Source organism: Lepisosteus platostomus, chromosome 4 (assembly GCF_059453375.1).
Source record: "Lepisosteus platostomus isolate fLepPlt1 chromosome 4, fLepPlt1.hap1, whole genome shotgun sequence".
NCBI lineage: Eukaryota > Metazoa > Chordata > Actinopteri > Semionotiformes > Lepisosteidae > Lepisosteus > Lepisosteus platostomus.
The window spans coordinates 19,898,124-19,915,850 of NC_142614.1; the positions used below are offsets into that span (position 1 = coordinate 19,898,124).

At 38.1% G+C, this 17,727-nt stretch overlaps 1 protein-coding gene across 1 annotated transcript in view; it reads left to right on the forward strand.

Moving 5' to 3' along the window:
* LOC148672911 (putative E3 ubiquitin-protein ligase HERC1) overlaps window positions 1–17,727 on the forward strand; it is a 74,882-nt gene that overhangs the window by 41,076 nt on the left and 16,079 nt on the right. The window contains exons 42-63 of the mRNA XM_088628907.1: window positions 1,036–1,119; window positions 1,915–2,113; window positions 2,812–2,939; window positions 3,266–3,474; window positions 4,733–5,001; window positions 5,296–5,348; window positions 5,465–5,662; window positions 6,081–6,255; window positions 6,596–6,845; window positions 7,259–7,472; window positions 7,689–7,918; window positions 8,317–8,444; window positions 9,287–9,408; window positions 9,873–10,088; window positions 10,836–10,963; window positions 11,316–11,515; window positions 13,049–13,154; window positions 13,402–13,542; window positions 14,532–14,633; window positions 15,156–15,329; window positions 16,066–16,350; window positions 17,116–17,181. Of these exons, the coding sequence (XP_088485033.1) occupies window positions 1,036–1,119; window positions 1,915–2,113; window positions 2,812–2,939; window positions 3,266–3,474; window positions 4,733–5,001; window positions 5,296–5,348; window positions 5,465–5,662; window positions 6,081–6,255; window positions 6,596–6,845; window positions 7,259–7,472; window positions 7,689–7,918; window positions 8,317–8,444; window positions 9,287–9,408; window positions 9,873–10,088; window positions 10,836–10,963; window positions 11,316–11,515; window positions 13,049–13,154; window positions 13,402–13,542; window positions 14,532–14,633; window positions 15,156–15,329; window positions 16,066–16,350; window positions 17,116–17,181 (3,677 nt within the window). The remainder of the gene's footprint in view (window positions 1–1,035; window positions 1,120–1,914; window positions 2,114–2,811; window positions 2,940–3,265; window positions 3,475–4,732; window positions 5,002–5,295; window positions 5,349–5,464; window positions 5,663–6,080; window positions 6,256–6,595; window positions 6,846–7,258; window positions 7,473–7,688; window positions 7,919–8,316; window positions 8,445–9,286; window positions 9,409–9,872; window positions 10,089–10,835; window positions 10,964–11,315; window positions 11,516–13,048; window positions 13,155–13,401; window positions 13,543–14,531; window positions 14,634–15,155; window positions 15,330–16,065; window positions 16,351–17,115; window positions 17,182–17,727) is intronic.

The following is a 17,727-nucleotide window of genomic DNA, read 5'->3' on the forward strand; positions in this document are numbered from 1 at the left end:
TTTATCAAGTCCCGTCAAGCTACATTACAAAGACAGAGTTCAATATGGCATAATTTGCAGGAAATGTGTGTAGAACACGCAAGTAATCAAGTCAATACCATTTTTGATGAAGTTGCATCTTGGATACGTGAGTCACTTTGGTCATTTCACATTCCTAACATTTATTTTATAACATTTTTTCAAGTATTCAATCATAGAAATACTGTATCTATGGTATACTGTATATAGAAATGTTGCTATCAAATTATTTGCTGTTCTTTCGACTTTGGCACATTAAACTAATATTATTTCTCTTATCATTCTTTTTTTATTTGGATGATGCTTTTATCCAAAACAACTTACATTTGTGTCCATTCATACAGTTGGAGTTACATCTTAAGGGTGTGACAGAAGTGTCTCACCTAGTATTAGGACACACAACCTTGGAATTACAAGTCCATAGCCCAAAACCTCTGCTCTACCAGCTGTCCCGGTGGATGAGGTTGGGTGATTAAAATAATTTTTGGATTTAACCTGTGATATTGCCAAAATAAGAAAAATTAATGAATGTTATTGTTAAAAGAAGTTATCCTATATGTAAAGGCTTACATGGACTGTTATAGGGTATATACAGTATATATTTATAGAATTAAAAAAATTGTTCTACATTAGTATTGTCCGTTTTACAATAAGTGTATTTCTATTCTTAAAACAAGACTCTATATATCAGAGATAAAAATTAGAAAATAAAAATATGTAACAATTAACAAATGTTAATTGTGTTTAAAAATGAAGAAGTCTTGGATTGAAAGCCCATCTTGCAACTCCCTTGTTCTATTATGCAAATTAAAATGCGGTACTAGTACAGTATACAGTAAGTCAATGATTAAATTCTGGATGTGTTATGTAGAAGGGAATGATGAGTGATAGTTTCTTACTTCTTCAGTCATGGGATCCATTGATATAAGTTTACAACACGTGCCGTCGATTAAGATTTCTTTTTAGGCCAGTTTTATTGTTGCATTTTGTTATTTGGCGTTCTTTTTGAAATTCCAGAACGACCTCAAATCTGTGTTCCTATGCGATTACTAGAAATGGGCTTCACTATGAGACACATCTACAAAGCTATGGAAGCTGCAGGTACACTGGAATCTTCTACAGTGCCTTTTTCCAAATCCCAACATTTTAAACAAAAATATTGATCTGCTTCGATGAGGCTATGAGCACTTGTTATATAAAGGGCATGCAAAAACATGAAAACATTGTAAACATTTAAATCATTTGTAAAGTTTGATTTACAATACCAGAATATACTACTGTACTATGAAAAACCGAGACACTGTTTTCATTTAATGTTGATTATGTTTTTGTTCCATTACTAAAGGGAAGTGGGTTCAGGTCTTCAGCACAGACCTGTGTATCCTTGAACAAAGTATTCTGATTGCTCACAATTTATTTATAGATTAGTTTCCTTCCAAGGGAAATCTGCCAGGATTTCTGGTTCTATGAACTCATGAGGTCCTGGGAAGGACCATACCCTTCAAACTTATCAAATTTCATGTCTGGGTATATTTTTTTTTCTTGCCTAGACATGATTATTTGTAGCAGATCAATCATTAGAATCAATCAATACATCGAAAATAAAATAAAAAAATAAAAAATACATCTTAAATATTTTTTTCTGTACACCTTGTTACCAATTCATATTGTGCTGCTTTTTGATACCATTTTCCAACCATAACGCTTTGGCTGCTGGACACTGCTTAATACTTGTCACAGTCATGGTTTTAGATCTGTCTTTTCCTTACAAAGTTGCATTGCAGTGTCAAACTAAATTTTTTATTATGATTGTAATGAAGGGTGTGAAATATTTAAGTCGAATGAAACAACTATCATTCTCAAGCCTATTTTCTATTTCGATTGTTTCTTTCCAAGGAGTGACAGGGGAAGCAGATGCTCACACCATTGAGATTCTGGCCAGCTGGATGCTAGAACATCCCCTGTCAGAAGATGAGCCCCCCACAGAGATCCCCGTTCACAATGAGAATCTCTCTCCAGAGGGACCAGAGACTGTCCAGTGCCCAGAGTCTCCCACACGAACCTCCCTCCAGGAAAGCACTGAGGCAAACGACAGGTACAGTACATACTAAAATAAACAGTGAAACATAAACCACAGGACACAAGTATAAACCACATGGAAGTGCATTTAAACCCAAGAACAGGAGGCACTTTTTACCAAAAGGATTGTGGGAGTTTGAATATGAAACTAGCAGACCAGCCAATATTTTAGCTTCCTTCAAGAAACGGTTGGATGAAACCCTTGGATCAATAAGCTAGTAACTACCTATGAGGCAAGACGAGCCAAATCCCTATTCTAAGGCATAAAGAATCCGTTTTGCATGGCAGACCTTAGAAATCTTCTGGTTTCTACATTTAATATCAATATTTCCATTTCTGTCCACATTCATGGGCATTTTCATTTATCTGCATATGTCTTCATGGTTTGAATTATTAACTTAATATCTGAATTGAAGAGCTTGAGATAATAAGAGATAGAAATTCAGACCCATGGCCTGTGCTTACAGATATATTTTGGACATTTTATGAAGAATTTATTCTGTGATAAAATACGTACTTCTGTGAAAGCTAGTGAAATATCAAAGAACTTACATCAAATAAACAGAAGAGTCGAACAATGGAGAAATAAAACCTTGGCTTGCATTTTTATGTTTTTTCATGTTTTACTTTAGTTCACATTTAGTTCTTTACTGTGTGGCAAAGAATCTTTCCCCCTGATTTAAAATTCTTGATGTTTCAATTACCTTTTTTTAGGTTACTTGCAGGTCTAGACCTAGTGGAAAGAGAGAATTTCCTTGATGTCCATCTCACCAGGAACAGGCCTCCTCCAGCCCGCAGACAGCGCTCCGCTGTGGGGCAGAGGACTTTCATGAGGAGAGCAGGTAAGGTTGTGTGAAAGAGGCTGATGTTTTTATTCAAGACATCAAGACATTTTATTCAACATCAAGTTTCCTTTTGAAAATAGGCTTTAGATTTTAGAACTTGAGTGCTTTAAAGCATAAACAGTAATATGTACAGTACATATGTGTATAGACTTTAACAAATTAAAGGGTTGTTGGTATTGTGTGGGACAAAGATGCAGCCGTGTCGCAGAAATAGCAGAAATCACCCATCTTGGGACATTCTTTGAATTTCTAGCAGACTCGGGCCTACAGCTCAGTTGCTGCCTGTGCAAAGTTGAATTTAACAACGGAGGATTATTTCTCAGATTCTCCGTCGCCCAACCTGCTCCCTCCACTCTTTGGCCGGGAGCAGGGGATGTTGGAGTGGCCGGAGAGGGCAGAGACTCATCCTTTCCCTGCTGAGGAGGAACCTGAGCTGGGCTTCATGGATGACCCCCAGCAGGAGGAGCCTTACGAGGAGCTCCTGACACCTGAATTCACTAACAGTGAGAGGGACACACTCTGGGTGGTTGAGGTGCTACATTAGTTTTATTTTTTGTTAAATATTCAGTGCCTTTTTCTTACCTTGATTTGTTAAGTTTCAATGACAATACCAGAGTATACTACTATGTAAAATTGAGACAGTGTTTCTTTTTAATTATTCTAATTCTATTTAGTGAATTTCACAGACTTTTCTATTTCTATTTAGAGAAAAATAATCACAACTGCTTGAAAGCAGCAAGTGATTTGCATTAATGTTATTAATGGGTTTATAGCAAAAGTTCATGAGGTATAACAACAGCTAAGTTCAAGCAGACTCAGCTGTCAATAATTCACAATCACTCCTGACTTCATTTCCTCACCTAAAACATTATAAGTACTGTATGTTATTTTCCCTTCTCTGTCTCATCTTTTTTCATCCCACCTCCACCCCATCTCCATCTGCCCCTTGGTCATTCCTCATTCCTGTTCTATGGACCAGGAGGTTAGCCCTCAGCCAAGCTGGTTAAACCAAAGTTTGACTAAACATTCCATAATCTTTTCAATTGACTTAATTCATGAGTGTTATGTTATATGTGTTACTGACAGTGTAGAATTTAAATGAAAGCTCAAGAGACACTATTTTTACTTTTTTCATATACAGTATGCAATGACCAAGAGAGGGTAGCATGATGATGCATGATGCATGGTGAGGCATGATGAAGGTGTTGAACAAGACATATCCTCCTTGCTCTTATTGAGGGTACTGTTAATACAGTATACAGTAACAAGGTTCCAAATGATAAAGTTCATTTGGTTGCTAGTGGTTAATTGATCCAAGGATTTAAATGATCCAAGGATTAGCCATTTGTTGAAAGAAACGAGGGTACAGTATTTGCTTTAACAATAAAGTTGTGTAGCTTGTTCCATACTCCCACAGAATTTGTTTACAAACATGCTTCCTGTTCTCAGTTTTTAATTCCCCTTACCCATAGAGTCCATTTTGTCAGTGATACTGTGCATTTTGAATACTTGATTCAGATCCTCTTTTAGTCTTTTCTGTTCTTCACTAAAGACTGTGAGGGGAATGTTAATGTAAATGTTAATTACAGAGGAAAAAAAAACTCTCTAGGATTCCTGAAATCTCCCTTACATTTCTTCTGGTATCTGAATATAGTTAAAAGGAACTTGTGTTTGAACATGTTATATGAATTTGGAAGGAATCTGGTGCTCTTGAGAATCTGAAGAACCACAAATGTAATGTTTGACAAACAGAACCTCCAATTTCTTTTTTTCCCTTATGACTGTTACAGGGGGGAGAAGATAATACTGAAGCCACTGATATGGTGGAGTGTGAGCTTTGTGACACTCTGACCTTACAATTCAACAGTCACATGAAACGCCATCACCCAGGTTGTGGGCAGAGTACAGGTCGACGAGGCTACCGTAGCAATGGCACGTATGTGGATGGCTGGTTTGGAGGGGAATGTGGCTCTGGCAGCCCCTACTACCTTCTGTGCAGAACCTGCAGGGAAAAATACCTCACTGCTAAATTGGGGAACTGGCACTCCAATTCAAGCAGGTGGGTATCTGTAGTCAGGAACTCTATTAAGATTGTTAACCAGTGGACGTTTTTGTAAATTTTGGAGCCCCTTGGGAAATTCTGTAAATATTATACCAAGAATTGCACATCTTGAATTAATTACAACTCCTTCCTTTCAAAGGAAGGCTGTAAAATCACATTTCTGCTGACTTTGTAAAGAACCTCAATTTTACATTTATTACACACCATTTATTAAATAGATACTGTATTTACAAAGATTGTTAAAAAGCTTTCCATGTATACTGGTCTAATTGGTGAAACATATATTTACAGGATAAAAGGTTTTGCTTCAGATTTGGTTGGAAGATTGGATAGCAGTTCAGACGGTAGGTGCTCAGATGATTAAGTTTAGCTCTGAAGACTTATTATTTTACAGCCCAGTTTGCATGATTTTTTCTTATTTGACAAATACTAATTGAGGCTGCTTATTGTGCCTGTGCAGATGAGTGGGAGCTTATAGACCGGGAAGACAGCGACTGTGACAGGCTGACAGGATTTGAAGATTTTGGCGTCCTGTCAGGGCCCCTTGGGCTGAGTGAAAAGAAGCTTATTCCAGACCCCATCCCTTTCACAGAGCCTGACCCCCTGGGTGCTTTGGTTACCCATTCTTTCAGCTGTGAGCAAAGCTTACTCTACAAAGGTATGGGTTTCTTTATATACTGGCTCTGTGTTTACATTGGGCTATTTACCCAATGTATATACACTTTTTAATTATTCTAACAATATACTGCCGATCGAAGATTTACCTCCATGCTGTTGTGCAATTCCAGCAGCTATGCAATCACAGAGTTAATAGTTTTAGAAAGACTTCACTCTTCTGATACTTGCACTACAGTTCAATGAATGTTTCAATGTTTTATCTGAAATATATGTCAGCATTTTTAAGGATTATTTATTGTATTTGGTACAATATCTGCATAAAGAACAGACAAAAGGCAAAGTTCAGTATATTGCATGTTACACAAGAGCCAGGTACAATATATACTGTAGTATTATAGGAGGTACAATATTGTGTGTTACACACTGTGTTTAAGTGATCGTGTATCTCTCTTCTGCAGGAGGCTGCGATATGGAGGAAAAGGCTTCTTCTTCCCAAGTGAGTCTGGGAGAGCAGGCAGCTTCCCTGCGAGACCCCCAGGACCGACTGCTGGCCCTGAAACGAGTCACCTGTGCGACACAGGTCCTGCTGGCCCACAGCATGGTCATGAAGGCACTCTCACGGATCTCTGCCAGGTGAGAGCAACTTGTCTGACTGCTGTATTGAATTGTAACATTTGCCTAACAATGTTTTGCACTGTAGGTAGGAAATGAAATATAACTGATTACAGTTCATTTTCAAAACTTCGAGAAGTTTTTTTTTTGCTCAAAGTGAGCAAGTACTTTTCACACATTTTAGAGAAGATTTATGGAAAAATCTTGGGTGTAAGTAGGGAAAATAACTTATATAATAAGCCCACGGCGATCCACTTGCAGGTTTCAAAAGCTATTTGGTGCTGTTTTCTATTTTAGAATATTTTCTGCAGAGGGATTTGCAGAATATCTGTTATTATTCTCATTATCTGTGTGTTCTCAGTGCTTCACTTTATAGCCAGTCTAGTAGCCTGGAGGCTCTAGGACTTGCTGACATCCGTATACTGGTGCGACTGATGTGCTTGGCAGCAGCAGGAAGAGTCCATACAGCCATAAAGCCCCTGGGATCTGGACAGAGTGCTCCATCAGAGAGGACAGGCTCCACCTTCCTCACATTTCTCAGCTCAGCCATTGGCTGCCTGGTTTCAAACAGTCCCAGTGCCTATAGGGAGCTAGTTGACATCTGCACTCAGGTAGTGCCAGCATTCTTGCTCCTTATTTCATGAAGTTGTACATGTGCTCAGATAAGTACTGTACACAATATGAAAGCTTGAAAAATTTTATTGGATGAGTTTAGAGCCTATGGATTAAAGTAAATATGATACAGAAGAATCTTAAAGAGCTCTGAGTTTGTTTATAATTATTTGAATCTATCTATGCTTTCCAGTTATACATATATTTTGTGAACTTGTATGTATTAATTAAAGGAGCCAAATATTTTTCCTGTTTAGTAGCTACAATGGGTCATGTAAAATAATTTTGTTAGTTTGTATGTCTATTAATCTGCTTACCTACCTACATAGAGTATCTTAGCAGACATATTGAATTTATTACTCCCCATAGCTGAATTCTCCTCACACTCTGCTATTCCTTTGCAATTCACAAGGATTTGAGTGCTGCAGCTACTGGAATGAATATTGGGGCAATCAGTGACCCACAGCAGAGACGCCGTCTCATTTCCGCAATTAAGGGACCAGCAAGAGATGTCAAAGAGTCAACATCCTCAACTTTCCTGGTTACTCAGAGCCTGGTGTCTCTGCTGACAGAGAAGGGCATCCGTTACCGCCAAAGCCCAGAGAAAGCAGAGCTTGAGGTCAAAGGTGAGAGCTTAACAGACCCCCCCCCACACAGAGAAGCTTATAATGTTTTCAATATAGTTTCTTCCGTTTTTCAAATCCCTATCATTCTACAAAATATTATGTTTGGCTCAATATTGGGTGAGGCTTTATGGAGGTGGTCTGTGAGATGACGATATACTGTATGTAATCTAAGAAAAAATGTGTTAATTTACATTTTATCTACTGTATGTGTTGCAGATTCTCAGCCAGCGGTGAGGGTTGGACCACTGGAGCTGGCAAACGCGCTGGCTGCCTGCTGCCTCTCTGCCAGGCTGACCAGCAAACACCGGCAGTGGGCAGCTCAGCAGCTGGTCCAGGCCCTTGCAGCTTCAGAAAGGGATACTCCCATCAGGCCTCAGACCTACACAGACATGACAGGAGACTTGCGCAAGTGCCCAGTGGTGAAGCTGGAGGGGCATCATAACAGGGTAACAACAGACAAGGCTCTTCCATTCTTCTTTTCTCAGTGGAAATGTGTAATTATTTTAATTTCAATGTGAATTATTTCAGTATAATTCAGGAAAATGCATTGTTTAAATACCATAATTGAACAATTTGATAGTATCAAGCAAATGGCCTATAGGGGGTTTTGTGCTTTGTTGTGATATAGAATATAAACGATGCTATGTACCAAATAACATTTCACTTCCATATTTCTAAAATTAGCTCATATTTGTTATTTTATTGTTTGGGAATGCAATCATGAAAACTTGATCATATTTCTTTATGTTTCTGCTTGGGAAGCTGTTAGGTTCCTGATAATAATACTGTACATACTCTAACTGTCTGGAGTCTGGATAGATTGGAGCTCTCTTTTTCTGTGTAGGTCACAAGCTGTAGCTGGTCTAGTGAAACAGGCTTGCTTGCGACCAGTGCTCAGGATGGAACTGTACGTCTTTGGAACATCACCAAGACTGCCTGGGAATTGCACAGCACACATGCCTGCAGTATAAGGTACAGACTTAAACTGGAACGTCAGTCCCAATTTCTCAGACTGGTTATTAAATCTCAGTAACAAAATAAATTCATTGAGGTTATAGAATATCTTCACAAAGTTCAAATTAAGTACAAAATCGTGAACTTTGTGAAAGTACTGTGAGTCACCATGTTGTCGCAAACTTGTATTCAAGTTCCCACAAATTGCAACATGATGTGGGCCTTCCTGCTCACTAGTCACTATAATAACTAATGTAATGTGATGTACGAGCAAATATGTACAGGTTGTGCAGCAGATATTTTGCCACAGAAATAGTCCAAGGTGTTCTGCATGCAGACTTAACAAGTAGGTAGTATCTGTTGACAAATATGTCGCATTGCAGTTCCCCTATAAGGGGTAAAATCGAAAGGTGAATTAAAAAGAGACAGCAGGCAATTTGTAGATACATATTCAGTGTAGCAGTGGTGTAGTTTCAGACCAGTGGCTTTTCTCTCTCCACTGTGTTAAGAAATTGAACAATTTAAGAGGAGAAGAATTAAAGAGAAGATGTTCAACTGTTTCACATTGTTTTATGTTTGATTAAAATATAAATGTTGTTACATGAAAGTGTTAGCCGACACCTTTTACTGTCTTTTTGATCCCCTTCCTGGATCAGTTTTGCTAATGCTATAAGCTAATGTTAATTTAAAGTTTCAAGCAGTACAAGATCAGCATTACTTTCATAAACAAAAAAATCTAAAGCTTTGGGCCTGTCTGGGGGATTTCTTACGTAATGACAGTTCATAAATTACACATCCAGTTCTGAAGAGAAAATACAGTGCATCATATCAACATAATTTCTATAATCTATTGCCTATAGAGAAGAGAAGCTAAATCCAGAGAGTGGCATGGTGTTTGAGATATCTTCTGTTTCCTGGAGTCCTGGGGGTACCTATTTGGCTGCTTTTCTAAAAAAAGTCGTCTGCATCTGGACAGTGAGTGGTAAGAAGAGTTCAAGTCTTATCCCAGCTTTGATATTCAGTATATTTAAGTATATACTTATCTACTATAAGTAGATATTAAGTATATTTAGTTTCCTTTGATATTGATTCAGTCCCACATGTGCAAATTGTCTAAACATTGTACCAAACACTCATTCATATCTCTTAAAATAATTGAACTCTCAGCCATTCTAGGATTTGTTAGGATTTCTAATGACTTGTCACATTTAAGGCGTGTAAATACTACTGTGTGCAACACTGTGATTGTCTGTGGGTTGCATTTATAGTACTGTAAATGGTGCTGATACAAACACAGCAGTGCCTGGTTGTTTTGCTCTTTCCTTTGTGATGAATGTTAAAAGGTTTTGGGAAAGATAGTCACTTCCATAATGTGTAAGACTTGGGTTTACTAAATTCATCCTTTGGGAAACATGTGCACTGAAAACTGTATTTTACCTACCATAGGGTCTCAGTTCCACGAGGTGAGTCAGACCTCATGGGTGACAGCTCTGACCTGGCCGCAGAATGGCACTCTCTGCCCTAAGGAGGAAGCTGCCAACAGGCCCAGCACTGCTGAGAACCTGCTGGTGGGCAGACTGGATGGATCTCTGTGCTGGATAGAAATCACTGAAGCCTTCAGTGTCAATAGCACTGAATTAACATGGTGCCAGAGAAAGGAATGTAAGTTCCCCAATTTCTTTTTGTTTCAGAGTAGACAAATTACTGCAATAATAATCAAAAGTAGTCAGCAAGAATAAATCTAAAAGAAATCGTTTTAATCTAAATGAGCAAACTGTGCTCATTTTTAATTTCTATGATACTACGTCTGCAACTTCATCACTGTGCAGTCCACTGTAGCTTGCTTTATTGATTAATTTCAGACAGATGAAAACATTGTAAAAGACTGATTATATGAAAAATAAGAATAATATTTTTAAAGTAACTGATTCTTTTTTAAAGGCTTTAATAAGTAACTGATCCTCATCTAGACAGCACAGTCCATGTAACATCCATATTCTTCTTATTAAATGTCTTGTTATATTTCCTTTTATTATCTATGTTTTGTGAAAAGTATTTTTATAATAAAATGTAGTGATCCCAACAAAAATAATTTTTTGTAAGTCTTGGTGGACATGACTGATCTAAAAGCAAGTTCTGCTGTGTCGACTATCAGCTAAGTAGTGTGGAATAAAGTCTGTAAAATACACACTTGAATCTTAAATCTTACCTTCTGTCTCTCTTTTCTGAAAGAATTAACAAGGATTTTAATAAGCAGACAATGATTAAGAAAAAGCATTATGTACAGTAGATTCATCCAGTGATGATAAATATTGCAATGTGAGCTACCCCTAAGAGTAACCTTCATGATATGAAATTTATGTAATGTCATGGCACATCCACTAATATTGTCACCTTGTTTCCTAACAGCTGTACAGTGTATTGCTTGGCACAGACTAGATAAGCCTTTTGCTGTGGGTTACCAAGATGGGAAGATATTGATCTCCTCAACAGAGCCCTATGACACAGAGCAGCCTCTCATTTTGTCTGCATTTCCTGTAAGACATGCAGATCAAATTATTTTGTACAGTTTGTGATTACTTCTGAAGAGACCTGATACGTTCTTTAATTTTAATTGTGTTACACACCTTACCAACTTGTGTTATTCAGTTTATTATTCTGCTACAGCGATGAAAACGCTCAGATTTGTAGCAAAAGTCATTATCTTAACAACAAATGCACATGCATTTATTTACTGGCAGGTTATTTAAAATGTACCACTGTTGTAATTAAGCTAACAGTTAAATTAACACACCCTTATTGGCAGTTTTTCACATCTTGTCTAGATAGAAATGTTTTACCATTTTGATTTTCTAGTGAGTTCTATAACAGGTCACCTTTTTTGTGCAGGAGGGTGTAAGTGGTTTAAAATGGGATCCCACTGGCCACCTGCTCCTGTCAGTGGCCAGAACAGAAGTGGTGAAGATCTGGGGTCGCATGGGCAGCACCTGGCTGGCTCTTCACTCGCTGTTTCACACAGCAGCCATCAACACTGCGGAGTGGTGCCCGCTGCCAGGCACAGGGCCTGACCCCAGGCTGATGCTGGCTGTGTAAGTGCTTGACGTGTAGCAGAGACCCATTTCATTTCATCCACCGCTGAAGTGCAGCAGACACATGGAGAAATGCATGGCAGCCAATGTACACCAGCTTTCATGCTATGCCGCAGTTCAATTGGAGAAGTAAGAAATTGAATTAAGGGGGAATTTAGATAGAGCAGACTGTGCAAGGCCCAAGTCAGATTTAGTTAGGGCACTGGGGTTAATACACCTACAGTACACTACAGTACACAGCCATGGGATTTGTGGACTATGAAGTGGTCAGAGCCTTGGTTTATAGGCTCTTCCAAAGGATGGCACCTCCTACAACATGATATTCTCATTGATCAGGTATTGGTATCTGGTAGAGTGTCACCTGCCAGACCACCAATACTACTCAAAGCAGCCACCTTCTTTTCCTGAGAGTAATGTATGTTTGTAATGTTCCTAGAGGAGCCCTGTGTCCTCTGGAGCATGCTCCAGATGAGGTTTTAATCACAGGATAATTGGATTCAGTTTTCTCCTTGAGGCTTGTTTTTAAATTTGCTTTCATCTGTTTAAATGTTGAATGAGATTTGTAATTGGTATCAACTCTGTTGTAATTAGTAAGTTTCAGAACTGCTCAGATTCAGGTGTTAGCTAAAACGCACTTTCCAACTTGGAAAAATACAGTGTTAGTGTCAGATCTGTTATCATTTTCAACAAACAAAGCATACTGCTCACCTATTGAAAACAAGTAAGCTGAAATTGCTGGAAATAATGTACTTTAGCTTTTGGTATTTGTGAATCCAAGGCATGAGTGCAGACAAAGTCTAAACAAGCACTAGTGATAGCAATAGTGATAGAGAGCCCAGATGCAGTGAAATCCATCCCAGTACTAACCAGACCCTGCTGTGTTTAGCTACAGAGATACAATGAGGCCAAAATACTGGCAACAGCTACAGTAATACTATGTTCAACATGTCTATACAGTAAAATGTTCTATACATGTCCCCACCAATATTCCACACCTTATATCCACTCATCCACCCACCCATTCCTAAGCACTCCTTCCAGTTTAGGGCTGTGGAGGAGCCAGAGGCTATCCTCTCAGCAAGCAGAGAAGAGTACACCCTGAATGGGGATGCCAGTACATCACAGGGCAGACAGACATAAGCACAGACATGCACACACTCACACCAGGGCCAATTAACTTGCCAATATTTGTTTTTTGGACTATGGGAGAAAACCAGAGCACCCAGAGGAAACTCACATGAATACAGGGAGAACATAAAAACTCTACACAGATTACACCTTAGGTCCAGGATTCAACCCGTCCTGGGTTTCACATTGCTGTGAAGCAGCAATGCTAAACACTGTGTCAATCTACACCACATAATACAGTACATATATACCTTTTTTATACACATATTTGCATTATTCTAGTTTACATGTTCGACAGTGCCCATAATGAGAAGAACACCTGTGTTTCATTGTGATGAAAATTTGTAATTCATTTAATTTAACATTATTAATTTCAATCATTGGTTTCTGCATTTATTTTTGTAGGGGCTGTCAAAATGGCTTGCTGTGTATATGGACATTACCACAAGGGGGCACTGAAGCATCATTACCTAACTTTCTGAACACCAAACAGAACAGAGAGATCACAGAGGTAATGAAGTTTCTCCGGGGAAGTACTTGAGATGAATTTAATCTTTCACAATGATTTGTCTTGTAACAAATCATTAAAGATCATTAATATTCTATCAAAACATTAATGATACAATTTTCATTTTTTTAATTAAGCATGATGCATACATACCATAGGAATTATTACATAATTCAGTGTGTTTTCCGTGTAAGTGGCAGTATTTTCTGGTGTTTTTTTTATTTTTCACTTTGTCTTTTTTTCCTAACAGCATCAGCAGCGTGGCAATGCAAAGTGTGTCTTCAGACTGTACGGTCACATCACAGCTGTAAAGACGCTGTCTTTCAGTTCCGATGGGATGGCTTTATTGTCTGGAGGAATAGGGGGCCTCATTAACATTTGGTCTCTTTGGGTAAGCAGTTTTTAGTTCAGTTTTGCAAAAGGAAGTATTACTAGATAAATGTGATAGGGTTTCTTTGGGGTCCAGAAACCAAGAAATTCTCCGGGTTAGAAGGGCTGGCTTTCACTAATTTAGCTTTAATTTGATTACTTTAACCCTTCTCCTAATAGCTATTAAGCTATTAATTATTAAAAACCTACCTATAAAATCTGCTTGGAACGCCTAGTTTATGGAATAAGTAAGAAATAATATAAATGCATATGATTTACATTTTTCCAAGTATATTTTATTTTCTTCATACCTACAGAACTTCACTGTAATAAAATAAAATAAAACACCGCCATGCTAAAATGAACACCAATCAAATGTATCCCATGCATGACCAGAAAAATGTCATTACTGTCATGACAAAGTAAGGGGGAACAAGATATCGAACAATGCAGTGGGTCAGTTTAGAGTAGCTACTCAGCTTTGACTAAGATGTGTTTTTGTGAACATAGAGGAACTAAGAGCAACTGAAGAAAATCGATGTAAACTCAGAAAGAGCATGCAAACTCCATTTTTAAAAGAACTACTGAGCAGAATCAAACCCTGGACCCTGGTGCTATAAGGCACCTGGTGCCATAAGTGTCAATCATCGTGCTCCAGCAATTTAAATCCTAATGATACACATAACATCCTTCTACATGGACATCTGCACCAGGCCTTACAGGATGCACAAGACCAATATACTGTACTGTATATTGGACCTTTTCTTTTGTATTCACTCAGTTTTGTAAGAATATTTCTTACTGTAACAACATCAGTTTGCAAAGTGAGATACTCAATTAAGAGGCCCAGCTTCAGTTTCTTTATGTACTGTGAGCTTAGAGTTGTTTCATTTATTTAGTTCAAGTCAAATGTAATGAGGTTCACAACATCTTACTTAACCAGTACTTAACCTCTTACATCACAGCCACAATGTATTTTTCATTTCTATTTAATCCTTGTAATTCATACAGGATGGTGCAGTGCTGCAGACGGTCATGACAGGCCTGGGATCAGTCATTAGCACAACTTGGATTCCTGATGTTGGGGTGGCCGTGTGCTCTGGAAGGTCAAAGGTAGATATTTATCTGGAAAATTACATTTGATTTTAGTGCAAACTATAAAAGAGCTTATGTTTCTTGAAATATACATTTTTTTCACAACTATATGTACAGTAACCAGACTAAATTATATGACTTGTTGGGTAAATGTTTCCAAACAGAGAAAAATCGATGGTGAGTTGGTAAAATAAAGACCAATAGACCAATTTTTATTGCTGTTCATAAAGCTTACAGTATATACTGTAAGCAGCTGCTGAATGATCTCTAAAGTTTACAGTAGTTCCACTTATACATCCATTTTATACATAAAATGTCATTTTTTCAGATCACTTTTTATGCATGATTTTAGTATTGTCAATTTTCAGTGTAATTATTTTTATTATTATTTTTGTAGCTTTGTAACTTATTTTTCAATCCATGGAGTAAGTTTTCACCTCCCAGAAAACATCCACTTTACTTGAGACAACAGTGTAAATCCACAGTGCAATTCTTAAAGCACTTCTAACAATTGCATTTCATGCCATCCATTTTTGGCAGGATGTGCTGCTGATTCGCTGCTCATCTGACTGGATTTCTCAGAATCATGTCCTAGCCTCCTGTCGAATGGTCTTAAGATCTCAGGGCATTGTGGGGCTCAACAAAAGCCCCTGCATGGCTGTCTTTCTAGAAAGGCTGCCCCTTCTCCTACAGGAGCAGTACATCCATGAAAAGGTACTGTAACTAGGGTGGCACACATTCTGGTTTCTTCCATTGATCCTCTTGCCTCAGACTATACTGTATGTTATGATTTTAAGCTTACTTGTGGAACATAAGAAGAGCATCTAAAAACTATTTTTTATAATCAAACACGTGTCATGTGAGGTTTGCTGCCTGAGACATTTTTATATAATTTTTTTTTAGTTTGTAAAACATATTTCATTGTAACAGAAGTCTGAAAATGGATAAACGTCTTCCCAAAGTAACCAGATTCTCTTTATGCAGATCATAGAAGCTGACACCAGGGTTAAATTTAGTGAGTTCCTATAGCAAATCAACCATTTATTTTACATCACTTACTGTAGGTTCTGGGACTTCAGGCAGCATCAGCATGTGCGGCATAACTGGAATTCAAACACACAGTTTATGAGGCTGTATGCATCAGATTTTCAGATGCATACTCTAGGAGGCAAATAAAACTATGTCTAAATCAACTAATATGTTGACCCATTTGCCAGTTGCAATTTGTAAACATAGTACTTGATGGTGACATATTTGGGTGGGAGAGACTTCATAGAAACCTGCCGTGCAGAGTTCTGTGACAGGCAGGTGGTGTCGAATTGTTAGCTTTAATTTGGGCTTTTCAGTGTGGGCCATAGGCTTGTTCAAATGATTTTGCAAAGCAGCGTTATTAATAATTTTTTGAAGTTTTTTTTTGTCCCTGAGACTCTTTTGTTTTGTTCTGCCTTAGAGCCATGTTACTTCAGGAGAACAGCTCATCCACAGTGCCTTCCTCCAAAGCCTGGCCTCCTTGGCAGTGGGGCTTTCTTTAGATCAGCTGCTTTGCAGGACACCCTGCCCGCCTCACCATGTGGGCTGCGGTCTGGAGCCCGGGCCGGCCGAGTGGGGCTGGCTCTCCACCTTCTCCACCGCAGTGAAGACTGCTGAAGCGTTTGCCAAAGGAACCTCCTTCCCAGAATCCTTCACCGTTCCTGAATTCAGGCAGGCTGGAGAATCAGAGATTAGTAGACCACTGGTAAGATAGATAAGAAAATTAAAAATTCTTATTGCTCTATGTAAAAGAACAATTTACAACAGTGAGAGACCCCTGCTCTAGGCACTCAGTCACACAAGATGAGTAGACTGTCAGTGTAGACTCCATTCTGAAGTCATTATCTTCATAAACACACAGTATTCAACCTGATCATGTCTTCTCTTCAAGTACGGCTGCGAAGCTTATTCTACAGCACTATGGTGGGATTAAGGTCGGAAGAAACTGTCATGGCAAATTTGAAGTCTGTTGCTTTTCTTTTTTTTAAGTTATATGGGTTTAGTTGCCTCCGTTAAGAAATTCTATTATTTCAGAGATTGATGTGATATACTGCAGCCACTTTACTATAACTCATTGTGCATTCTTCTTTTTTTTTCCAAGTGTGGATATCCAAAGTTTTCATCTAATTGGTTGATAAAATATTAGAATACTGACAATATTGTGGAACTGAGAATACGTTATGGTACAGTACAGTAATATCTCTTGCATGTAGTTTTTTTAAATGTAGTGTTTCATGTACAATATTAGAAATTGTAATGGAAGTAAAATACAGTCAAATCAACAGTAAGAGATTTCTGTAAGAAATTAGTAAATATATTTTTAGAATAATAAAACCTAAATTGGAGATTATTAAATTTTTTTCATTGGAACATTAAAAGGAATCATAAGAACGTAGAATGTTGCAGTACAACACTGCACTGTTGTTGTCTGTGTGACCAAATTACTGTAAATTCCTTTACACTTTTATAGGACAATAGTAAATGGACCTTCATGATGGATGAGCATCTAATGTCGTGGGCCACAACCAGACCTGAGGTAATTGACTCCTCTTGCATGTGCATTTCAGTGAGTCCACAGGGTAATTATTGCATCGTTGAAGTAATAATTCTTATAACATACTGTATATGTTACAACATGGCTGGTGATTGGTCAGAACCCAAGCGAAAGGAACCAGAGAGTGGCGGAATGCCCAAACAGACCCAATCAGTTGGGGCTTGAGTGCTCCGGGACTGGGGGAAAGTGAAGTGAAAGGAGAGTGATAATAGAATAGTAGATTACTGGCCAGCAGGGCTTAATAGCAGAACAATAAGCCTGTTTAATATTAAACTTCATAGGCTCATTCTTTGCCAGATCATGACGCTTAATAAAATTGTCCAAGGTTTTATACAATAAATAAGGAGAGTACTGTGTGATTGTTTTCAAAAGATCATACCAATATTTACTGAACTATTACATGGTTTCCGAACTTTAAAGTTTGGTGCTGGATATCAATATAAACTAGATACAACAGAGAAGGTAAAGACTTTTTAGACATTCTAGAAGTCTGCTGTTTCTTTTCGCCATGCTACTGTGTATTTTATG